This window comes from Barbus barbus (genome assembly GCF_936440315.1).
Source record: "Barbus barbus genome assembly, chromosome: 42".
NCBI lineage: Eukaryota > Metazoa > Chordata > Actinopteri > Cypriniformes > Cyprinidae > Barbus > Barbus barbus.
This window is the reverse complement of record NC_136720.1, coordinates 15585162-15610653: the sequence shown is the minus strand read 5'-3', so window position 1 is coordinate 15610653 and position 25492 is coordinate 15585162. Positions and strand designations below refer to the sequence as shown.

Genomic DNA, 25492 nt, shown 5'->3' with positions numbered 1-25492 from the left:
TCAGTTGACCCAAGTCTTAGAACAGTCATTTATCACACCTGTATCTCAGAGTAGAAGGCACCACAGACTCTGAACATGGGGTGAAAGGTCTTGGTAGGCCATTGACTTTTGGTGCGCTAGGACCCTCCCTACACACCTCACCCTGCTCCACACCTGTTTCCAGGTACATCAGTGACACTAAATACATCTAACCCACCCCTCAAACATCTGGAATTAAGATTTTTGAAAGTTTACCAAGGCTGTATTTATTTTATGAAAAGTACAGTAAAAACAGTAATATTGTGAAATATTATTACAATTTAAAAGAACTATTTTCTATATTAATTTCATTTCAAATGTAATTTATTCCTGTAATGGAATTTGTGATCCTTCAGGAATCATTCGAATATACAGATTTAGTGCAAAATAAAATAAAAAAAAATATTATTATCCATGTTGTAAACAATTGTGCTGCATTTTTTTTTATTGTGATACTAGTTTTTAAGTTATTATATTTTAAGTTAATATTTTTGTTCAACAAGGGTACAATAAAATGATCAAAAGTGACAAAGACTAATAATGTTGCAAAAGGTTTACATAGTCAAACCAAAATTTATTCAGACACCTTCAACATTTCTCGCATAATCACAGTTTATTCACTATAATAGAAAATGGTAATAAAATATGACAAGAACTCAGAGTTACACTGCGTCAGAACTTGATCATTTCAGATAGCTTTGATAGAAAGGTATGTAATGAATTAGGATGAATAGCTGTCAGCTGTAAAATCTGTGGTGAGTGTAAAAAGGTTGCATTAGCAATTAAAGAAAAAACACTTCAGCAAAACACGGTCAGGTCAAAGTGTCTAAATAATTGTTGGTCCCAAATTGATCAGTTTTACTAGTCCACTGCATGAAGAATTTTTGGGCATAATATGCCACAGCTTACTTTATTTTGCTATCCTTACTTACAGAAATGAACTATAGGTTTATTTTCCTGGTTTCCACAAAGCAGCACAACTGTTTCCTACACTGATAATAATAAGAACCATTATTAATAAGTGAGCACTAATTAAGCATATTAGAATGATTTTTGAAAGATCACATGACACTAAAAACGGCAGTAAAGGCCCGTTTCACACCAAGAACGATAACTATAAAGTGAACTATAACAATACATTACTGTACACACTAACACACTGTTTATTCAAAGTGTGTGCTGCAGTTGATGTCAACTGCTGCTTTAAATGCTTGGATGATTCTGATTGTCTGTCAACATCAATGTTTTTAGCGTTCAACAGCTGAGAAAACAAAAAACAAAAAAACCTTATAAAGTGATTCCAACAATATTGCTTGTTTCCAACAATTGGCGCCTTATTAAAAAATGGCAAACTGCTTTATGAGGTGGGTCTACCATTATTTATAATTGCAACATGCCATTCCAAATTCAGCATAAATCTTGCAAGACTCCAGTTATAATACATGCAAAATAGATACTTCAGATTGCTGTGCATATTGTGGAAATGATCATATAGCCATATCATAACATAATTGTCACGTTTACCCTTCGGTTTCTTTCCTTCTGTAAACTAGCATGAGGAACAGAGCTCCCTTTTTCCAGTTGCATCTGTCACATGAAATAATGTTGAATGAACATCAAAAAAAAATTTAAATGCTCAATTTCAATGCAAACTTAACACAACGGTTGTTAGCGGAGTCATCACAGCTAACATTTAAAGCAACATCGATCAAATGCTTGGTATGGTATTATTACGGATGTTGAAAAGTACAGCAGGAAGAAACCAAGCAGCAGGTTTGCTTTTATCAAGTCTGATCAAACTTACAAGGACATGACTGCATGACATTTCTGTGACCTTTTCTCTCGGCCGAACAGAGTCCACTCCGTGGGTGTGTCCAACCACAACGCCACAGGCACCTGCCTCTTCCTGTCTCTGTGAAGGTCAAAGTGCTGTTTTCTGTCTATAGACATGCATGTTTTATGAATACCAGGCATTATTTAAACAATATTTAAACTAATTCATTTTAATAATTAGCCTTCTTTCCCTATCCTGCCCCAACCAGGTCCAGAAACGACAATTCAGTTTCAGTGTCAATTATTTATCAATTCAAATTGAATTTACCATTTAAATAAACTGCAGAAAGTAAACTGATGTTATTAAACTGACTTAAAAATTGTGTTGCATTTTAAGTACAAGCAATACAAGCAGTACAAACAGCATTTTTTTGTGGTTGTTGTTTTAAGCGTAAAAAATAGAAAGAAAAGCAAAAGGGAAGCATTTCTTCCTGGGGTCTTCCTTCATCTTTTTGTACATTAGTCGTGATTTGCCTGAGGAAGGAAAGCTGGTCAGTAGGTCCAGCACCAAACAGCTGATTCACACATATTTTGCCATGTTCTCATAACATCTGCCAAAACAGAAGGACAAATTGCTAACCTGAAGTGAGAAATGCTAAGTTGGAAAACAAACAATATAATGGCGTGATTAGAAAATCCCAGTGGGTAACTGATGTTGAAAAGACTTCAAATTGACATCAAAATACAGGACAAATATGCAAATCAAACTAACGTCAAAAACTTGACATGACTTTGATTTGATGTAAACTGAACGTCAAACATAAACCAATTTCAGTGTGGAATAAACTTCCTATTTTTACCCAATTAACACTGGAAGAAAGCCAACCAAACTGAATGTAAAATTATGTTACAGCATCTTGATATTTTATACAGTAGTTCAACAAACTGCTCATATTGTTAAGCTTACATTTTAGACACAATATTGCCATTCACTTTGTCCTTAGGCTCCGCCAGAACGTCTTTGAACGAATCGGTTCAATGATTCAAAGACTCGTTCACTTGCGTCACCTACTGGCCAAGTATGTTAACTTGTATACAGAAAGAGCCACCAAATAACTCTCACCATAATGCACAGACTGACAGCCTGTATATATTTTATTCATTCATGTATTATTTTAAAGAAAAGGGACATTTACAAACAATTTGATAAATTGTTTGCCTTGAGTTGTCAATCTTCAGACTAATTTTAACCTTTTGGTATCATTAATGGAATAAAGTAAACTCCGCTTCCATTAAAAACTGGCCTTGATGAAACAGGCAGTGAATCACAGTGTTTTTGCACCTGATTACATAATTTAGAGAGAAAAACAATCTTCACAAACCCGCAGGTTTTATGTGAAAGGTAATGGACTGGAATCATAAAGGGCAAGAAAGATAACAGCCTATTTAGTTTACATTTAAATTTGAAATCCCATGAAGCTCAGGCCAACCTACAACCTTATCTCACCTAAATGAAGCATACCATTCACTCAAATCAGATAAGATTATATGTATTTTCTAAATGGGTGCACCTGCACTTTCAAATAGGAGCTTATCCTAGTAACTTTTCTTGTCTGTCTAAAACAGGAGAAAATCGGTATGATGGATGACCAAGAGGACAGGCCCTCCCATGAGACCAGGCTGGCGACTAATCAATAGACTGGCAGTGCGGCCTGGCTGGAGGGCTCCATATCAATCATAATGCACAAGCCTTGTTTTCTGCCATCATCTCATTGACATCACACAGTAGGCCAGGAACGAATTGTCTCATCTATTACTTTTGGCAGATGGACCACGGGGCAACTGAGCTGACACTAAAGACTGTCAGAGTGGGAGAAACACTCACCATAAAATGGAAAAAGACTGAAACTTAAAGTTTGGCCTATTAAAGTCCAGGGTAAGTTGAGAATCATGGAGAAATAGAGACAGACCTTGACTTGTGTGGGTTCCTTCATTCCTTCCATTGACAAAGAGGTGCGTCCTCATTGCCTATGTAATTTGAGAGGTTTGTCCTGCCCGGGTCTCCTCCATTGCTTCATGCCCCTCACAAACAAATACCATGCACTGTAATCTAAATGTGGCACTAGGATTATCAACACATTGCTCTTGTCAGCCTTCCTTGAGTACTGTTTTACACAAGACTGCCCTGGCGGCCCTTACTCTACTGTGGCACTTTAGGGCCACCTGGTGGTGAAAACCATTTAGGAAATTGCACCTGTTTGCCACATGGGCTTTTTGAAACCGCCTTGTGCCAAAAACAGAGCTGTGGGTGAGGAAGGGAACAAGGTGTCCCTGTGCTCAAAGCAATCATATGTCAGGAGAGTCAATTAGCAAATGTGCTGATCCGCAGTTGTTTACATTTCATTTGATGAAGTGCTTTGTGCGCCTATTTAAAACCCATATATTGTTCTACCCAATAGCGTAAATGTCAAGAAACAAATGTTTTGATTCTAGAATAGCTTGTGCTTGAAACAGTGCTAGGGTATTTCAACCAATGCTGACTCAAGGTCATACATTTCTTGCTGATTTTCCAAAACATATTCAAATGTTTCATTCTATCCCAAAGGTGTTTTTGGATCTAGACTTTTTTTTTTGGCTGTCACTTGTGTAAACTGGAATAATTATGGTCAGATGAATATTGTGAGTTCAATACAACTTTAAAATCTCAGCTACCAGCATAACGTTGACCATCAAGATCAACCTTTATTTTAATTAAACAAAAAGCAACAATTAAAACTAAAGTAAGCCACTTACAATAGAAGTGAATCGAATTAGTAATTTCAAACAAATACATTAACTCTTAAATTAAGCCTATACCCTAAGGATATAGATTTAAAAAAAAAAACTATATATATATATATTTTGAGGTGCCTTGTCAAATAAACTACTAAACATTTATATTATTCCAAATATGTTTTCATGTATAAACATTCAAGTGAGGGTAACATTCCAGAGCAATTTAGTATTTTCATCTTCCTAAAGTTCACATTTGTAGAGGTCAATACTTGATAAATCGATTTAGGGGTATTAAATTATGTAATGGTTTATAACAAATGTGTAAAGGATGCTTTGAAATTGTTTTGTAATTCATTTTATGTACCATATAATAAGGTTTGTTTTTGGAGTATTGTTTTGACATGCTGTAATCAATTTGAAGTCGTTTACATTTCTTATTGCAATTTAGCTCTGTGTTAGATTTAATTAGTTGCTTTCGTTTTCTTTGTTTAGGTGGAGGCTCTAAATAAGCCCTTTGGATTTTCTGCCTCTCCTTGCACAGTATTTGGATAGTACTTTTGGGTTTTATTTTTGTGCAAAAACACTAAAATTAATTGTTTCAAGTAATTTGTTTTAGGGTTATGTCATTAGCTGGTCAGGCTGGGAGACCACTATGTCAAGCTACATCCTGTTTAAGTCAACCAGCCAGTGTAGGCTGGCGTTTCCCCCTCCAAGCAAGGATGTCATGACAACAAAAAGAAAAATATTATAATTGTATCGTTTGATATTTTTGGAATACTGGTAATACAACTTGGAGCATTTCATCATTACCCAGTCGGTCCCATTCACTTTGATAGTATAAATTCAAGGAACAAAGTCTCATTTATGGTAAATTCTGATCCTACTTGTAGACAAAAAGAGAAACACCCCTACTTAATGATTATGCATGATCTGTTCTCACCTGAACAAGTTAACATTTTCTTCTCCATTGTTCTTCAGCAGCAGTCCTCAAGCTCCATGGGCCCCAATTGTACAAGACAACTCAATACTTATAAAAAAAAAAAACCATCTCATAAAACTTACAAACTGTGACTTCAAAAGTACAGCATGTATTAACAGTAGATATTTTATTAAAGTCATCTAGCAGTTCCCAGCTGAAAACCACTGTTCTATATGCATTCTTGTTCTATGAAAACCAGGAGTTCATATGGTGTGACGCCTTCTTGTGCCAACTTTATAAAACTTATGCTTCCTTGAAAAATATCAGCTGATGTAGTGTATTTGCAAGGATTTGGTTGATACTGGTAAATAATCATAATCAGAATGCAGTGTATACAATAATGTTTAATAAACAAAACAACACGAAAAAAAATCAAACGTAACTTAACATTTAACAAATTTTAAGTTAATACAATTAATATTTACAAAAGTTCTCAAAGTACATCACATGAGTTGTAGCTTTAAGTGCACTTGTGTAGATTTACACTCAAACATTTACCACAGTTACCCAGCAGTGTCGAGCAGGCAGCCATGTGGCTTTGTCCCAAGGCTCTGGGTGGGTTGCACAGACAGCTGAGATCCACCGAGGAGGATCAGCAACCTGTAAAAGTCTCCCAAAACACATGCATCCGTTGGCAGAACAATGCATGCACATTTCTCAGTAATTACACTGCGACAGCGCTCTTACACCGCGTACACAAAGGGTGGAGCGGGTTTACCTGCAGGCCACGTGATGGTGGCCGTACTGGGGGCGGGGCGTGGTGTACACGTCATCACGCAGCCGTGACGCAGAGCGTTCCGCCTCTCTGAGTTCGAGTCTGCGCAATGCTGTGAGAACAAGGAGAGCCGACAAATGAAACCATATTCAACTCGTAACATGCAACTCAAAAGCATTGTGTTGAACACCTTGGCTTCAATAAACATTGTCTGATACGATTACATATTTTAACAGGGCTAACAATGAAAGCACTGGCATTTTCACGCACATATTACGGTCTATGGTTTCACAGCTGTCCAGTCGTCTCGTTCCGACGAAATCGAGTCAGGTTTCGGAAACGGGTCAGATTTCATTCCTGAAGAACACGTTCTCGAAGTCTCTCTGTTGAAAGTCCAAAGATCTGTCATAATCAGAGTCCGACATTGAGAAAACGCTCTCATCAGATTGAACATTACTCTGCGTTGAGCTTACATCACAAACACCTAATCGCTCGGCGTACACCAGGTCCATTAAATATTGCGTTGTGTTTCTTGGTGCCATGGCCGCAGATGGTGTGTAACTTTGATTGCTCGTAACGTTACCGTCGACACGGTCCGGACTCAGCTGTGGTCTCTTGGCCGACCAAACGCGGATCTTTCGCCTCCTTTCGCCCATAGTTGCGCGCAGAAATGTCCTCCTCTTTGATTTTGACCACTTTTTCTTGTGATCAGGCGCGGCCTTGATGTCCTTCTGGTAGTTTCCTTTCATTGTCATTAATTCAAGACACATTACTAAAAAAAAAACAGTGTTTTGCTGCCCAAATGTAAATTATAAAAACAAAACAATTATCTAGTGATTAAAACGGAACAAAAAAGCTTTTAAGCACCCCACAAATGAGACAAGCTCCAGCTGCTTACTCTTCAACGACCGAAAGAAAAACGTGGCTTCGGAACGTGTGTATCACGTACTTAAGGAAGTTGCGGAAGTGACGTTATTCGGTTCCAGCGAATCAGCTTCCATCTCGTCTTATTCGGCGGTGTTGTTTAGTGGCGCTCTGATATGAACCCGTTAACAACCGTTGGTCCTTTTCAGCAAAACATACTCAAACATGAAGAAAGACAGCATTAAATGACACTGATGATCACAGCCTGACACACAGAAGACGATTTTGTATTTCATGCCACTGCTTTTTCATTTTTCTGTCTAAACGTGCTAGACGGAGATATTTGACCAATATCTCATAAACTAGACTAGCATTCTAAAGAAAAGTCACAGTGTAAATGAAATATATTATAATTATTATTAAAAAGCGCTTCTAAAATTAAAAGTTGTTCCATTAAAAAAAAAGTGTCTCTAAAATCTCCTTTTTTTCGTATTCTCTGTGAAAAGTCCCTTTTTATTTAGAGATAAATTCAGTGTTAATTTACATTAGGTTAGTCTGATTATTTCAGTCAGTTACTGTTTGGGGAGATAAAATCTCGGACAATATCAACCCAAATATGTATCCCTCGATTTGTGTTATTTTCCAAACAAAGCTCCTTGTCGACTGCTCCAAAATGTCGGTGCTCACGTAAACTCATCATCCATGTTTGGCCAATTACTTCATTCATAAATGTAGATTCTTTAATAACCCTCCCACTTTATTACTTTTCCAGCTAGATTTAATGATCTTCTTCAAATCCTTGAAGATCATGCTTTCTGAAAAAGCCCTTAAACTATGTGGCCTTTTGAAGGTGTTTTTTGATGATTAAGCCCCTTGTATTATATTACCGTATAATTTATTTTTCTGTATTTATTTGTTTTTTCTTTCTTGGTTTTCCTGTTATGTTTATTTTGTTTATCTGTATTTTTTGTTATGCTGCTATATTTGGACCTTTTTGAATTGTATTAAGAATTTTCTGACTGTTGTTAATTGGCGTTTTTGTATGTTTAAGCAATAATAATAATAAAAACGTCCAAGTTTAAAGTTTAAACATCTCCTTGAACTTGTCTCTTGAAGCTCACTGCTGCCATCTTTATATCGAAGAGTCTTAGGAAAAATAAAACTTTACTTGCGTCAGAAAACCACCCAGACGTGTGAGATGTTTGTTCTTTTAACCCTAAACACAAAACACTCTCTCATTAATCAAAGTGACTTTGCATTACAGCACCAACCGTTTTAGTCCAACCGATCTAGCCAACAGTTTCGGGCTCGAGTTAGTAAACAATGTAAAAATGAAAGAGAGCACATCTGGTTCAATCTTATATATTGTGCTTTTTGTCGATTTTAATTGTACGTTATGAGACAGACGCGCAACATAGAGACCACGACAGCTGACACAAAACAGGATGCTAAGTGATGGAAATATTATGCTTATGGCTGAATTGATAGATTAACACATTTGTGGTGCTTTACTTTATTATTATAATGCCCAGTTTTCCTCTGTTGTACTGGTATAAAGTAAAATATCGACTAGAAGTTCCTGGAGGATTCATTTATAGTCTTGTTTTTCTTTTAGACACATATAACGATTCAGAAAGGCCACTCACATCAATGCACGACGTGCTGCAGTGGTTTCCATTGCCCCTTTTGCTCTGAGACTGTATTTAAATCTACCAGAAATGACTAATTAAAACTGCATATGACAAGACATTTTAACAGGGCAGTTTTCCACGAGGGTGCGTACATCTACAGTGTGTTGTTCTGGAATATATATACGTAATATTTTCACAATATACCATTATTCATGATGTAGACAGATGTGGATTTGACTGTCGACCATCACTACATTATCACTGCCCCTACTGCGAAACTACAGTTTTACGTAGAAACGATTTCTAAAGTCATTTAATTGTTTGTAAACAAGCACATCCAGAAAGGAAGAATACGAATGCTGTATTTATGAAATGTTTACGCTAATATATACATTTCTAATAACAAATTCATCTTTAGTGCTATCTTTATGCACCACTTTTCCCAGCACAGCAGTCCAGTAGGTGGCGGTATGCACACTCGGACCGCCGTGAATCAACGGCAGAAGAAATGAATGTAAACCCTCCATTTTCTCTTCTAGTGCCCTTCGCTTGTGCACTAGCGCCATGAGTAGCACACTTGATGACTCAAAGACAACAGACGCAAGTATGGACCACGAACTTTACACTGTACAGAGTCCCTCTGAGGACATTAAGGATGGCCCAGATCATGCAGAATTCATTTATAAAAGTGAGTAACGTTAGCAATTCATTTTATGCATTTAAAGTCCCAATGCATTTAATTAACGGTCTTATTTGAGCAGTAAACATAAATTAGATGCATGCATTATACAAATCACGTGTCCTACCCTTATTAATATGTGCAGTTGTGTTTATTTTTGTGTGTGTGCGCTTCAAGTGTCAAATGAAGAATTCGTTAGATTCGTGAAGTTGCGCGTGACCAACGACTCACTTTTCACTGGAAAGAGAAATTCTTCAACTCTGGCGTATAGGTAAACCAGTCACCACCAGCAGACAGTTGCACATGCATACACACACATTCAAGTCTTTGCACCAATAAAGAAGCATACATTAGATGTTTATGCAAAGAACCTGCAGCAATTAGTGTGTAAAGTCTGCATATCTTTGTGCCATAGGGCCATCTTGAAAGAGCTGGGTCTGCAAAGGGAAATCTCTGCCAGCCAAGCCAGGAGGAAATGGGAAAACCTTAAGATGAAGTATAAGGTATGCTAATGCCGTCTTATGAGTGTTCATTAGTTCTCCATCCTGTCCCACAGGCCCCCAGAACAGCACATTTTGGATACTACCCATATTTAGAACACCTCATTCAACTCATATGTTCAGGACTCCACGAACCTTTCAGTCTTACAATAGTGTCCTGTAAAGGTTGTAATATATAAATAATTACTTTTTATTAATTATTATATATTACATGTTTTAAAATATTTCATAATATTTTACAGATACATTAATGCATTTGCATGATTGCCTTATATACATAAACAACAACACACATATATAGTGAATATATAAATAATTATTTTATAAGTATAATTCCATGTAATCTTGTATTATATACTTACAAACAGTAATTAAAATGACACAAAAATAAGGAAATTTGAATATTAAACACCAGAATATCATTAAATATGTATGTAATGTGTGTGTGTGAAAATATAGATATAATTTTAGCATTAAAATGTATTTCATATTTTCATGAAGGAATTATATGCATCAAATTTTTTAATTAAACAAAATTACATTTTAATATTAAACATCAGAATGTAATAAACTTTATATATAATTAATAAAAATATATATAATATAATTTATATAACTTATTTAAAAAGTATGGTGCATGAATGAATTATATAAATACACATTACATTAATTAAAGTTACACAAATTAACTAAATGTGATCCTGGACCACAAAACCAGTCATAAGGGTCAATTTTTTTATTATTAAGATTTCTACATAATCTGAAAGCTGAATAAGTTGAAACTTTCCATTGAAGTATGGTTTATTAATAGTTTAGTAATATTGAGAAAATCACCTTTAATTCTGTCCAAAGGAAGTGCTTAGCAATGCATATTACTAATCAAAAATAAGGTTTTGATATATTTACGGTAGGAAATGTACAAAATAGCTTCATGGAACACAATCTACTTTATATCGTAATGATTTTTGGCATAAAACTAAAATTGATCATTTTGACCCATACAATGGATTGTTGGCTATTGCTACAAATATAACTGTGCTACTTAACACTGGTTTGGTGGTCCAGGGTTACAAATGTCATTTTTTGTAATAAACATAAACATCTGAACTTCATTAAATGCCATTATATATTGATGATATAATTACACATAATTATGAACATCATACCGTGTTATTACACTCTACAACCCTAATCTGCATGATTGTGCACTCTGCTTGCTCACAGAACTGTTTGTATCTATGTACCTTGTGTGTATCAGGAACTGAAGAATCCCCCACCTGGTGTCTCGGTGAACCCCACTAACTGGCCGTGGTTCTCCCTCATGGACGACGCCATGGAGGGTAGACTCACGGGAAGTGAAGTCACTCTAGACACTTCTACAGTGGGCGACGACAGCGAGTATCGCCCGAACAACACCATGCGCAAGAGGAGCAAGAGAGCGCGTGAGCCGGACAGAAGCGAGATCGAGCTCTTCGTCGAAGAGGATGATATGATGTCTGAAGAGATGGGGCGAGACAGGGCAGACCTGGACAGAGACAGGGACGAGATGGAGCACGAGAGGGCCATCTTAGAGAGCGACAAAGCCGCTATTGAATACGAGAGGATGGTCCTGGAGCGGGAAAAGATGGTTTTAGATCGAGAAAGAGCAGGAGTAGAACGAGAACTCGCAGCATTGGACCGAGACAGGGCCTCGCTGGAGAGAGAAAAGGCCGCTGTGGAGAGAGACAGGGCCTCTGTGGAGTATATCCGAGCTCAGCTAGAAAAGGAAAGAGCGATTCTCGACAGAGAAAGGGCGAAGCTTGAACGAGAGCGTGCCATCCTAGAGCAGCAGCGTGGAATGGAAAAAGGGGACCAGACGGCTAATCTGAACGATAATACAGAAGGAACTGATACCTCAATTCCCTTAGTGATGGAACCGGCTTCCTTAGAGAGGAGGCAGAAATTCCTCAACCTGTTTGAAAAGCTCATTGAGAACTTCTAAAATGGAACTAAATGTTCTGAACGGGACCCATTATGTATATGTCATTATTTTTGTACACCTTCTGCTTGAAGTAAAACCGTTTTCTGTTGCCAGAAGTGAATTGTGCTGTGTTACAGTGATTGGTTTTGTAATGTTAATAGCTGTGCTTGTTTAAGAGAGCGACAAGTGTTGCTTTCATGCCTTTGAAGCTAACAATGAAAACGTTAAGCCACCTCTGTTTTGGAGAGGTCATCAGAAAACTTTATTCAGGTGTGATTATTTCCATACAAAACACACAATGCTGAGCTAATATTCCCCCCCATTCCCCCCAGTCATTCTCAAACCCATTCTCAGCCAATACAACAGTTCTGAAATGTTCATTTTGAAGGCCATTGGTCATAACAACAGCTTGAATTGTGATATTCCAAAATATTGCAGTTCTTGTAAAAAAACAAAAAAAACAGCTTATATATATTTATATTACCGTACAGACTTTACAACAAATTCATTGTTAGAATGCATCTTTTATTGCATTAGTCAAATTTACCTTTCCAAAAATTCATTGAGCGCCAGCTTCAATTAGTTTATGCTAATTATGATAAACATTTGTTAAATTCCATATGAATATTAACAATATTTAATTTACAAAACAAACATATTTAAACAATTCGGGCTGGCTATTGCAGCTAACCCCAGATAGGCAACCAGTACAGCACACAAAAAGAGGGTTTTTGTGCGGTTTTGTTCATATTTGCATTTGTAAATTAATGACATCTTGTTTTCCTCAAAGGTTCATTAGTATTTGATAAATAAAAAAACTTTCGGAGTTATGCATGGTTCTCTGTTTCTCTAAAAGAGATTGTTTATGAGGCTAGACACGTATGTGTGTTTGAGACGTCATAAATCCAGATATGATTACAAACCTCCTACATTATGAAAAGTATGCACTGTGTAAAAAGGTAGAAACACAAGCAGCGTAGAGTTGGAGGTGTCCACCAGAACTCCGGTGAGAGTGTGAGTTTATGTATTTATGCCAACCTCCTTAAAGACAGCCATTCATATCCAAGTGTTTGCTTGAGCCCAGAGTTAAAAAAAAAAAAAGAGAGAGAGGTACGCACAGAGGAGTTTTGATGCATGTGCATACGTGTGAGTTTTGTACGCGTGCATTTGAGTGTGCGTTTTCTCGGCTTAAATAAGGGCACCAATGGGGATACGAGGCAAACATATGTAGGCCTGTGGGGTTCTGCTGAGGTTGATGGGATTACCGTCCAGGCGAACGTCCTCAAGAGCGTTGCGGATGTAATTCAAGTCATGTGGATTGCAGAAGGTGTCCTCATGCATCATTTGGATATTGTTATTCTGAATGAAAAAATGGAGAATGTTTTCAATGTAGCATCCAGAAAAGATATCAATGTTCATTAAAGAGCACTATGCAAATCACCAGGAAGACTTCTTAAAAGTCAACTAGCTCTTTAAATGAAAATCTATACACAAATGTCAATGTTTCAGTTAGGTGGCAAGTGCCATAGATGTCCACAAGGTGGCACTAGTGAGGTGGGAGTACAGGTACCTGTAGGTGCAGAGAGCGCAGACTGTCAGGCAAAGGAACCGGGATGTGGCCTATGTTGTTGTCTGTCAAGTAAAGGTAACGTAGCACTGGCATGTCCTGGAAACAGAAAACATTAGCTGATGACAATCCTGTCAAACTATGTTATCTAAGGTACATTCAACATGTCTAGTAATAGCAGCAACTCCCATAGAAAGTGGACGTTTTTCTGCTGTCTGGTTTTTCCTCTAATTTAAATAGTTCTCTCAGGTCTGTTTGCACAACAGTAGGCTATCACAGGATCAAGGAACACTATGCAAGGAAAGCTTAGCAAAGAAAGGGCTAAAGGTGGGATAATGCTTTATTAAACTCCACATTATTGCTTCTTTTTTTTTTGTTTTACCTTGAAAGCTTCTCTCTGAATGCCAGTGCTGCCCAGCTGGTTGAGAGAGGCATCAATAAGGGTCATAGAGGGTGGCAGAGCAGGAAGTTGTCTAATACTATTCTCTCGTAATACCAACTCCTCCAGAGCAGGAAGGCCAAAGAAAGCATCATCATCAATCCTGGAAATGCCATTGCTAGTCAGATCGATCCTCTTTAATTTGTCTTTATGACAACAGAAGACAAAAAGACCACTCAGTGAAGTTCATGAAAACATCAAATTCATATTTTAGCATCAAGCTAACGCTATCAAAATTTGCTTAAGCTAACAGATCTGGTTATGAAATGTTATTAGACAAACTGCTGTCTATATGAACTCTAGGCTTCAAGTCAACAGGAATTGTCATTTGCAACCCGTTTTCTGATGTATTTTTATGAAATCAGATATTCAGCTAGAAAAAATAAAATAAAGGGCAGAGCTTGATTTGATACAGTTTTGTTAATTTCATATTGACTTGAATTTAACTGTGACATGATAAAAACTTTGACTGTCCCTTTGATGAAACACATACTCAGGTTGGCGAAGTCAGACTTGCTGATCCTAGCAATTTTGTTGTAGCGGGCATAGAAATGAGTGGTTTCTTTGGAGAGGGGAGGAACACGGTCCAGCTTCAGGTCATCACAGTACACAGATCCGACCAGGCAGGTGCAGAGCATACAGGTAGCCATACCTTACCACCAAATTAACAGGTGGCATTCAGAAGACAAAACACAAATACATACTAAAACACAGAAACTGTACTGATGCATATGCCAGTGGCCGCCTGTTTGGAGACATGAGGCAAATAGTTTTTGCACATTTGTATCATATCATTAAGAGACTTAAAAAGTCACATGAACATGTGCCGTATACAGTACAGCAGAGGTGTCCAATCCTGCTCCTGGAGGGCCATTTTAGTGCAGAATAGACGCTTTCGCATCGCGTAGTTCTAGGAACTAGCCAGCAGAGTGTTTCATAGAGAACCAATTTCTCCCTCAGGCTGCATTCGCACCGACACTGGGAACTGTGAAGCTGCCGACAGCGACATCTTTATTCGCGCCATTTACAAATGTCAACAACCGGTGAATGGAGAATGCCATGATCGGAGTTGTTTTTGTTGTGTGTTGTGGGTTTTTTGACAACAGAAATTGAATGTAAAAACACAATTTACACATTTGAAAGAGCATGAAAATCTGATTAAATGTCCTATGACAACTTGCAGTGTTACATATTATTGAGGCAGAGAAAAGAACACAACACTGTAGACAACAGGTAAATGCCGTTATCACTGTTTTCCACGTTTCCACTGCTTTTTAAAAATGCTGGGTAGTTGGTGTTTCTTATGCATTTGGCCAGTCAGCATACATGTACGTCACTGATAGTTCCTATAGAACTGGTTTAGACCCTACTCTGAAGTAGAATTTAATTTAGCTCCCCGGAGTTCTTACAACTAAATATGTTCCTGCGGTGCGAACACGCCAAAAAGCGGGAACTCCCGCCAATAGTTCTAGGAACTATGAAAAGGTTCCTCTGATGTGAAAGCTCATTTTAGCTCCATTACCCAAATAAACACACCTGAACTAATCAAGGTCCTCAAGAGGACTAAAAAACTTCCAGGTAGATGTGTTGGAGCTCTTCAGGATAGTGGCCTTCCAGGAGCAGGATTGGACACCTCTGCACAATATTGCAGAACAGAACTTCATAGTGAAATGTTGGTATCTCTGGTAGCAACAGAACTTCATTAGATAATACACTGAACAGGTCTTAGAACTACTGAGGATACATGCTATGGAATAATTTCAATTGCCTCCTGAATGATTAAATACAAGTGAAATACTGACCTGTTGTATCTGTGTCAATATCAGGTACCCCTGACCCTATATCACCCCCAGTCCCCTCCAAGGGAGTGGTCGGGGTAGTTAGGAGTATCTCCTCCTCTTGTTAAACACAACAACATGAAGGTGTTAGGAGACAGATTAGCACATGGACAATGGAACAGGACAGACAGTGAGTAATACTGACACTGAGAAGTTATAATGATTATTATTGTTATTATAATGCACACCAAAGCAAATGAACACACATTTAACCTAGGTCAGACAGTTAAATGAAGTATATGGGTGTCACAGAGGGAATAACATCAGGGGATTGGTAGAAAATTGATGGGTGCAACAATAAGTTCAATAGTGATCGTAACTCTTACTAAGCCTGTCTAAACTATTCTTCTAAAAATGACTCTAGTAAGTTGTAACCAACACTACCAGATTTCATAGAAGTGCATAGTATTGATATCATGGTACTGACCTTCATCTAAGTCAGGTATTAATATTTCAGTGGTGACAACTGGGGCCTCAGTCACCTCAGACTCTTCTGGGCTCCCAGACTCTCCTGACTCCCAAGTGACCTCAGGCTGTTTAGACTCTTCAGGGACCCCAGACTCTCCAAATGCATCAAAGGGTCCAGGCTTTTCAGGGACCTCAGGCAGCACAGAGATCTCAGGCTCTCCAGACGCCTCAGGCAGCCCAGAGATCACAGGCTCTCCAGACGCCTCAGGCAGCCCAGAGATCACAGGCTCTCCAGACGCCTCAGGCACCCCAGAGATCACAGGCTCTCCAGACGCCTCAGGCACCCCAGAGATCACAGGCTCTCCAGACGCCTCAGGCACCCCAGAGGTCCCGGACTCTTCGGAAACCTCTGGCAACCCAGAGAGCCCAGACTCTCCTGAAATTTCTGGAACCCCAGATACTCCTGACACCTCAGGTTCCCCAGAGACCCCAGGTTCTCCTGACAGCTCAGGTAACCCAGAGGCCCCAGATTCTCCTGACAGCTCAGGTACCCCAGAGGCCCCAGATTCTCCTGACAGCTCAGGTACTCCAGAGGCCCCAGGCTCTCCTGATTCCTCGAGTACCCCAGAAGCCACAGGCTCTCCAGATATATCAAGAACCCCAGAGGCTGAAGACTCTCCTGACACCTCAGGTAAGCCAGAAGCTCCAGACTCCCAAGAGATTCCAGACTCTCCAAAATCCCCAGAGGCCTCGTGTGGAATGGTTTCAAGCATCAAGTGGAGCTCCTCCTCTTGTGAGAGACAAGGTGGGGTGTCAAGAAAGAAATTAGCCTCCTCAAAAGTAGATGAGAAAACAACAGCAACAGTGCTGGCAATGATGAGTTACCCATTCTGGATCAACATTTTAACCGATACAAAACTGTTGTGAATAACAGATCATGATTCCTTGAACAATCCTTAGGAAATCCCTCCCCACCAAGGTCTAACGATAAATTGCACTCCACCCTCAGAAAAATAAATATTATGCTGAAGTAATCAAAAATCCTCTCAAGCTATACTATTTAAAAAAAATGTAAAGGGACATCTAATATGCTTAATTTAAAGGGATATAAGGCACAAGGTTACTGCCCCAGTGACAAGCTGTTGTACCCCTAAAGATACAATTTTAAAGCATTTTTGTCTGACAGTGTAAATATATAAAGCAAAGCAAAGTCCTGAGTACTGACCTCCACCTGAGATCAATATTATGCCTGAACCAAAAAGCCCAGAGACTCCAGAACCAACGTCCTCTGAGTCCACAGAACCTGAAATGTCACCAGAGGCCCCAGAACCTCCAGAGCCCAAAGGCTCTCCAGAACCGGATGCTTTGTCTTCAAGTAAGTCTCCAGAGCCCAAGTCACCAGAACCCAAAATGTCCCCAGAAATCTGAAGGATGTCAATGGGCGTCAGACGAAGCTCCTCCTCTTGTTCAAGACAAGGTTAGGTGTTAGAACAGTTATTAGAATTAGAATTACACTTAGAACCATACCATATGGACTGGTTCAGTAAACACTATGAGTGATGAATTGAATATGATGCACATAAAAAGCAAGTTAAATAATTATTAAAACACATTTAACCAATCAGATTGCCAGTTAAATGGAATGACAGCATGATTAAATGGTTGGCAGGCTGGTCAGGACAATTAGTAGTGTGTGCATTTGTCCATGCATAGTACAGACCTCCCTGTGCACTAGGGCCCATCAGAGTCCCGGACTCCCCAGAGCCTGATGGAATAAGCTGAGGCTTTATGGGTAATTCCTTGTCCTCTCTCCCCTCAACTGTCCTCCGTTCTTCATGTTCCACATGCTCCACCTCCTCCTCCTCTTCTTCCTCTAATGAGGCATGGTGTGAAGGATCAATGTCCTCATCAGGGCTCAAGATGCCAATCTCTATCTGCAAGAAGAATTTAGGTCAGTACACTATACTCATTTTTGTTATGTTACAAACAAGGCCTTTTCAGACTGCCGACGGTTTAAATAATTGTGGGTAAAAAATGCTAAAGCAATTTCTAATTGTTGTAAGGTGTGAGACAAATTACAGATCATATTGATGTGCTGATTTTTAAAACTATCCATTTTTCATTTATTTTACTCTGCAATTGTTGACAGTTTTATCAGCTTTTTTGTATTCGATTCCACTACAATCCAGAGTGGGGAGCTGTGAAACCATTCACAGTCTCATCTGTAAGCAGCTGCAATTCTCCAGAAATGGTCCTTGTGGAACCAAGACATACATGGTAGCAGAAAAATACATATTTCTGCACATATTCTTTCCAGAGTGTTGAATCAACTCCAGAGATGTCTCTCAGTTGTCTCACAGAATGTTCAACTTGAACCTATTGTACTAAATAATTTTTCAAAAAACACCATTATTAAGTTATAGAACAGTATTTTTTTTTTTTCAAATGCACTACACAATTAATTGTATCAACAATCAGATGGCCAAAATCTATGCTGAGAGTCCATAAAACAACAAGCCTTTGAGAGACCTTACTTAGAATATGCTTGCTTTTCATACAAAAACCGAGCCAAACACGCAAAATCAAAGGCTAAAGGGATGGCTAAGAGGAATCAACAATGTGTAAAGCAATAAACAGTGCTAGTGACTCATTTCAGATACCGGGATGCATGAAAGCTTTCTGAAACCCCTACCAAAACTATCTAACAGCAGCCAGGCCTGTGACTCACAAGCCTGTCAGCATTTTGTTCTTTAGTCAGAAAGAGTAGACAAAAGATGTTTTTATACAGTAATGTACATTGCATAAATTTTGTTTAAGTTTGGACATATCTTTCTGTTGTGGAAGTAATGAAACAGTTTGTTTTATGCTTTTACATAAAGGGGTCATTAGGTATACTGAAAGTTAGTTTTATTTTTCATTATGCTGGGACTGATTTGCAAAATAGAGAAAAGCATAAACAATTATCAAACATAGATTGTATTGCAACTATACATAAAGGCTTGTATACCTTCATGCTTTTTGTTGACATAGCTTTATGCTTTTCAGAAACCTCTAGAACAGGTATATTGAGTATATTATAAGTCCAGCCTTTAGAGCCCAAGATTCACATGGCATCAGGAGCAACATTTCAGCAGTCACTCTAGTGAGAGTAATATAAATACACCTGCACATACATTATATGTCCCTGTTCACACATGCATTTACACAGACAAATACAGGCATGTGCCTAAGGAACCTACAAGCACTCTTACATGTGCAAACAACTTCAACTTGTAACTTCTCAAAAACAGTCTTAACATGTACTCAGTTATGTAAGATACATTTAGTCCGTTTATTTACATTAAGAAGTTGTACCAGAAATCGAAATAAACTACAATTCTGAAACATTTCTTCTTAACACGTCTGAAACAGTTAATTTCTTTAATAATAGCAATAGAAACTCTGCAGATGGTGAGAAACAACAAACATTCCCACACATTATGAAACATTCATAATATCCTGAAGAGTTGAAAATGAAGAGCCTTACACAAGGAAAATGTGTTGTAACTCACAAGTGTGTTTTTGATTGTGGGTTTAACTACATAACATTCACATCAGGATCAAGTTAAGTCTCTTGGCTTCAATGTAATTCTTCTAAAAACCCATCTTGGTTTGTGCCAGTCAAACATAGTTTTAGCCCAACTTTTTTTTTTCCATGCTGAAGATGATGAACTGGTTGTTGTTGTCTCATCGTTTTACTGAATACATTTCTTCATACCTGCAGCTTAACTTCTGGCTATCAAACTTCAGTGCACAACTCAATAAAGCTTGTAAAGATGTGCAACATTAAGTATAATAATACCAGATATTCTCAAATTAATGTTCTTAACTAAAACATTCCCTTAAAATGAAAATATTTTTGATGTGGATGCTGCTGCAAATGTAATTTAGGACATGACAACCAACTAGACAGAAAGCTTAGATGCTTTGAGCTACCACCAAAGATTGTGCATCCAGTCAAAAAATGCCCCTCAAGTGAAAAAATCTAACAAGTATGACTAGTGTTGTACAACTATTGATTATGAGTGTATTTCAGTACAGTGAAAAATGCCAGTGTCTGCCTCTCATTCCATAAGATTTTGCCAGTGGAAAATTCAGCTGAGAACATTTCACATTCAACAACATCTGGTCTGTCCATCATACAGATTATATGTCCAAGAAAAGTATTTGTTACATTAAAAAAAAGAACAATACATCAATCTGACACACTGAACTTTGCTGCACCAGTATGCCTCTGTTCATGAGCAGTTCTTTAAACAAAGTACAAAAACAAAAACTAACCTTTGAATGCAAATGATAAAGTATGTCACAAACTAACTTGACTGAAAGCTTTGTATCATAAATAGGCAATTTACTGAAAATGGCGGTTCTTTTGAAGTTTCACTTCACTGAGAAGGGATGAATATTAGTATGCACAACCACACACTGATCTGAAATCAGAGAGGATGAGTAAATACAGGCCCACATGCCCCCAGTGACCGACCCTGAAGCACAGCAGCTGGGTTAAAACTTTCTAAATGGAAATCATAAACCAAAGACTGACATAGCTGGATACTATTATCCCCAGGAACATTTGGATCAGCAGAACAAATGAAAAGTTGTCAAACACCCTGAAGCAAAACTGCAGAAATACATTCCTGCATGACAATTAGAACTGAGTCCAATGCTTGAACATTAGCCATCTCAACAGACTGGAGGAAACTAATGAATATGCAGAGAGAGGAATCAGCAATCGAGGTCCAAATATGAATAAGGCTTGATTCGAAACACTTAGATGAGACATAAATTGGAAAACAGTACTTTTACTTGCTTGTTTGAAATTAAAGAGTTCATGTACTAATGCAATACTTATTTCTGGAAAGTAAAGCTGCAAAAATGGGGTCATCCCAAAATTCTTGAATGACTCTCTCACCTGTGGTTCATCAATCCCATCGTAATAGTCATAGACATCACTATCCACATTCAGGTCTAAATCCACATTGTTGTTGTCGTATTTATCTAGTTCTGCTTGTCGGACGTATCTGCGGGGAGAGGCTGCCACCACACACAGGACCAGGAGTCCCCACATCAACCTCAGCGTTACCATCTTCCTGCTAGACACAGAATCAGACGGATTAATGTCTGGTGAGAAGAGCAGCAATAGAGTTAGCAAAGAGAGGACATGAATGGCTGGTTGGATATAGCAACATAATTCATCCACAATATATCAAGTGACATAACCTTATAAAATGTATTATATTTGTGATAATTAAAAAAAATAAAAAATAAATATATATATATATATATATATATATATATATATATATATATATATATATCTCACCCTGCATTTCCATGTTGTGACGAGAAGCATACGTGTCTTAAAAATCAAGGATTTGGCTCACCAAGTACTATTTATACACATCCATTAAAAAGTTACTTCTTTTTTGGGTATATACATACAAATTAATTTTTGAGGTACATAAAAATCACAGCAAAGACAAATTATATAGCAGAATTTCAATCAATAGTCTATTGTTACCTTCCTTCCATTTACAGTCTCTGCATGGTTCTATGGCGATAAGTACAAATATGTTTTTACGGGACAACATTTTTTAAGGTTGGATAACTCAGTGTTCATTACCATGGTTTAGACAGCCAGTAATACTGAAATATAAACCTCTACAGTCTTTAACTCACTTGCAAGAGCCAAGAAGTCACCACCTAACCCAGCAGCCATCTTGAATGCAGTCAATGACTGCTTTGTGATTTGAAGTTGAAAGGTCACAGGTGAGATGCCTGACATTATAAGGGTTGCTTTTTAAACATAATGATGATATATAAAGTATTTATTTATTTTTAAATATAGCATGTTATGGGAAAGTTTACATTTTTTAGTTTTTTTTTCATCCATGGAACATTTTCATTGCACAAAAGGTAAATTTAAATCATGAAATATTCTTTACAATAAGAAAAAATGGTTTTTATAGGAACTGTTCACTAAAAGGTTCTACCCCTCCCCCCCTTTTTTTATTTTTAAGAATGTGGGTAAATTATCTATTACAATTCCATACATACTGAAAGAAAATAAAACATTATTTTCACATTGTCATTAGCTGACCCAAAGGAAATCTGCAGATGTTTTTCCATTTTCTGTGCTGATTTTGGTGGGAAATTCTGCTGACTAGATAAAAGTCTGGGATTAGATTCCACATGGTCCTAATCACAAAATCTTAAAAACTAACAATGTCCATATTTCTTTCTCATATTTTGTTGTCAAACCCATAATGTTTTTTTTTTTTCTACAACAGTTATCGTCATTAGAATTTGAGCTAATTTGAGATATTCATTATGAATGATAAGAGGCTCACAGGAAAGCAATGATCAGCTGGAGTGGAGGAAGAGCAGGGTGTACTTGATGGGCAGACCAGGTTCTGGTCCTCGGGGTGAGACGGAGAGAAAAAGAGAGGGAGAACTCTGACAGAGCCCCTTTATGAGTGTCTGACTCTACACTCAAGTTCGAAATTCCACCGAGGTTTGTGGACAGCATGGCAATGAGTTACTCTCCCTCTATCTCTCTCTCTTTCATACACACACATATCCACGTAACTCTCCATGAAAGGCTATTTTGGGGCACAGCTGCACTCTAGAAATCGCTGCATTTTTAGACATAAATCAGTTCCCTGTGGGTTTCTGACAGCCAATCAACACATGCCATCACATCACATAATGAACAGAGATTATATAGTGCTGATATCGATTAGAGTCGCAAACTAGTTCAGTCTGTATCTATGAAAGAAAAATCGTCTTACAGTAAAGCTTTAGTGTACCAGTGCCTGACAGCTTCAGCTTGGAAATGCTGAAAGAGGGACTATACTGCACACAGAGCTTGGCTTTTACACACTCTCAACAGTGTTTGCAGTGCATAGACCCTGTGTGAGTATGTGTGTGTGAGAACTAACTATATCCCAATGTTGTTTTTGGCTCTACGCAACAGCATTCCACATACTCATTGATTTTACAATTTCTTCTCCTCTAGTGGTTCTGCCATATTGCCAAATTTATGACTTATTTACTTGCAATAAGTCAAATTGCATACATATATACACACACTGTAGCTTAATTAGACGCATATTACCTGCATATCTGTTAAATTCCATCTGTTTGTGATTACCGTTATAACTAATCTGAAAACTTGGACCTGAACACATTTCCAATGACCAAACATCTCTTGTCTGTAACAGTATTTACAGCTCTCCTATCACATTTTCTGCAAATACTCATATTTTTATTGGTCAAGCTTAAAAAATCAACTAAAAAGCTTTAAAATATCAGTCACACAAAACAAACCCCACAAACCAAGGAATAGTAAACTGACCAATAAAGAACAGACATAAATTGCTATCATTACCACACAGATCACCTATTAACCCACTTAAAAAAATGTAGTAAATCACAGAGTTTCAACAATACTGTTATTATTGTAAGACAATTCATAAATATGGAGAATGGAAGTATTATATCAAGTCAGAAATCCACAAACAAAAACGGAAGAAAAAAAAAATATGACAGCCTCAGTAAAGTCAGTCATGTGTACCTGAACTATTTTAACTTAGCAAATGTGCATTATTATTACAAGAACTACAAGATTCATAAAGACCATGGTGTGCAACCAGTCATATACAAGACAAAACTGTAAAAATAAATAAATAAATAAAATGAGAGCCTCAGTACAGTCAATGAATTGCGTTTTAGCTTTTTTAGCTTAGCCTCTGTGGCCAAGTACCACTGAGGCTAAGAAGCAGAAGGGACCCCAAGAAGCCCTTAGGTCCGGTCCCTGCTCTAAAGCACAGCAGCAGCATTTAGAAGAACATACAGTAGAACCCTTACCTCTTTCTCCTCCTTTCCCAAATGGTCCTGTTCTTCAGCTCGGACAGGCAGAGGGTCGGTGGGCCTGGCCAATGGCAACGGGTCACTCACGCTGAGTGTGTATCTGTGTGTGGATGCTTCTGGGTGTGTGTGACATGTACGTGTGCACACACTCCCAGACCTGTGTGCCCTACCTGTCCGTATGTGTGAAGGTAAGAAGTGAGACTGAGAAAAGGGAAAAATCGAGTTTTGGTCGCATCTACAGCAGCGCCCACCCCATACCACACTGCATCACACACACACTGAACGGACACACAGTTTGCATGCTGACAGACCCCCAACTGTGAAAATCCTTTAATCCCTTACAATCATCTTTCTTTTTTGTTTCCTGAAGAGACACATAAGTTATTCAGTCCTAAGTATGAGATATTTGTCTTCCTTTTCCTGAGGTGAGCGTGAGGGATACTCTGCTTTCATGTAGGGCTCTGCCGGACCCCGGTGCACAATGGGCCCTCTGTGAGGCTCCTCTGTTAGTGCAACGCTGAGAGGTAGAAAAGGCCTCCATTCTGCTCAGCGCCAGGATTTGGTGCTAAAACTCTACAACTGTGCTCAGTACCTCTGTGCAGAGATGCACTGCAGAAAACCTGCTAACCTATCAGGAAGTGCCTGCTTCATGTTCGGTGGGATGTTTTTACAGGCCTCAGTCTATTTTCCCATACTAATTCTCTTTCTCTGAGACTTAGTAATCATATTTCTGCTGAGTCACATGAAATAAAAATCCAGCATTAGTCTGTTAAGGACTGTGACTGTCAAGCAATTCCGATTTTTAAATAACACCTGACACATCCTACATTTTGTTTCTGTCTCACTGACATGTTTACATGTCCCTGGCAGTTTTACTGACCACTAATCACACTTTGTTTGATTATATGTGACTTTTATGGGTGGGCAAACATATCTCTTTTATGTGCTACTATCTTTAATTAAATGTAATATGCAGCTATTTATTTAATTATTAATAAATTATTTACAGCCTGTTTCATATAGTTGAGCTTCAAGGGAGACCAAATGCACCAGAAAGTTCCATATCTGGACCATGCATTGCATCAATATCCTTGCAAACTCACTGGTCAGTGCCAAGAAAATCCATTTACTGCACTGTGTGGTGGAAGCCTTAATGTAACACAGTCAGTTATGTCTAAAGTCAGCATAACAGATGCGACCAAAAATATATGCATCGGCATTGCAGAATAAATGAAGCTATTGTTTTAACTTATACCCTGGTACTGTACACTCACTGTTGCTCTTTCTCTTTGTCAAATGCGTATAAATATTTAAAAGAAAGTGTTCTAGAGTCTTCAGTTGCACACTGTTTTGTTTTAAAAGGTTTTTGTAACCACAAAGCTCTTGGACCATAAAGATGTGCTGGCAGTATTTCTCATACACCACATTTTCATGA

General features: G+C 38.1%; 2 protein-coding genes and 1 long non-coding RNA gene across 3 annotated transcripts; 1 reads left to right on the top strand and 2 right to left on the bottom strand.

Moving 5' to 3' along the window:
* Nucleotides 1–5871: 5871 nt before the first annotated feature.
* LOC306861306 lies at nucleotides 5872–7200 on the bottom strand. The gene is made up of 3 exons (XR_013783461.1): nucleotides 6734–7200; nucleotides 6531–6643; nucleotides 5872–6372 (listed from the first exon to the last, which is right to left on the bottom strand). It is a non-coding gene; the product is annotated as an uncharacterized lncRNA (long non-coding RNA).
* Nucleotides 7201–9259: 2059 nt separating this feature from the next.
* On the top strand, nucleotides 9260–12718 carry LOC306861233 (uncharacterized protein). Its single transcript, XM_079403385.1, has 4 exons — nucleotides 9260–9443; nucleotides 9612–9705; nucleotides 9850–9937; nucleotides 11193–12718. The coding sequence occupies exons 1-4, from the start codon at nucleotides 9320–9322 to the stop codon at nucleotides 11913–11915; spliced, it is 1029 nt and encodes a 342-aa protein (XP_079259511.1). The 5' UTR covers nucleotides 9260–9319; the 3' UTR covers nucleotides 11916–12718.
* LOC306861232 (uncharacterized protein) lies at nucleotides 12122–24512 on the bottom strand. The gene is made up of 10 exons (XM_079403384.1): nucleotides 24055–24512; nucleotides 21098–21278; nucleotides 17867–18080; nucleotides 17372–17608; nucleotides 16166–16936; nucleotides 15703–15798; nucleotides 14394–14552; nucleotides 13844–14046; nucleotides 13465–13560; nucleotides 12122–13253 (listed from the first exon to the last, which is right to left on the bottom strand). Exons 2-10 carry the CDS (start codon nucleotides 21269–21271, stop codon nucleotides 13083–13085), a joined length of 2121 nt encoding a protein of 706 aa, XP_079259510.1. The 5' UTR covers nucleotides 21272–21278; nucleotides 24055–24512; the 3' UTR covers nucleotides 12122–13082.
* Between the last annotated feature and the right edge of the window lie 980 nt (nucleotides 24513–25492).

Coding starts and splice junctions, on each gene's coding strand:
- LOC306861232 (XM_079403384.1), bottom strand. CDS start 21,271: ATGGTAACGCTGAGGTTGATGTGGGGACTCCTGGTCCTGTGTGTGGTG. Junction 15,799..16,165: donor AATACCTGACTTAGATGAAG/GTCAGTACCATG, acceptor GTGTTTAACAAG/AGGAGGAGATACTCCTAACT. Junction 14,047..14,393: donor GTCTGACTTCGCCAACCTGA/GTATGTGTTTCA, acceptor GTTGTCATAAAG/ACAAATTAAAGAGGATCGAT.
- LOC306861233 (XM_079403385.1), top strand. CDS start 9,320: ATGAGTAGCACACTTGATGACTCAAAGACAACAGACGCAAGTATGGAC. Junction 9,444..9,611: donor TGCAGAATTCATTTATAAAA/GTGAGTAACGTT, acceptor GTGCGCTTCAAG/TGTCAAATGAAGAATTCGTT. Junction 9,706..9,849: donor TCTTCAACTCTGGCGTATAG/GTAAACCAGTCA, acceptor TTTGTGCCATAG/GGCCATCTTGAAAGAGCTGG.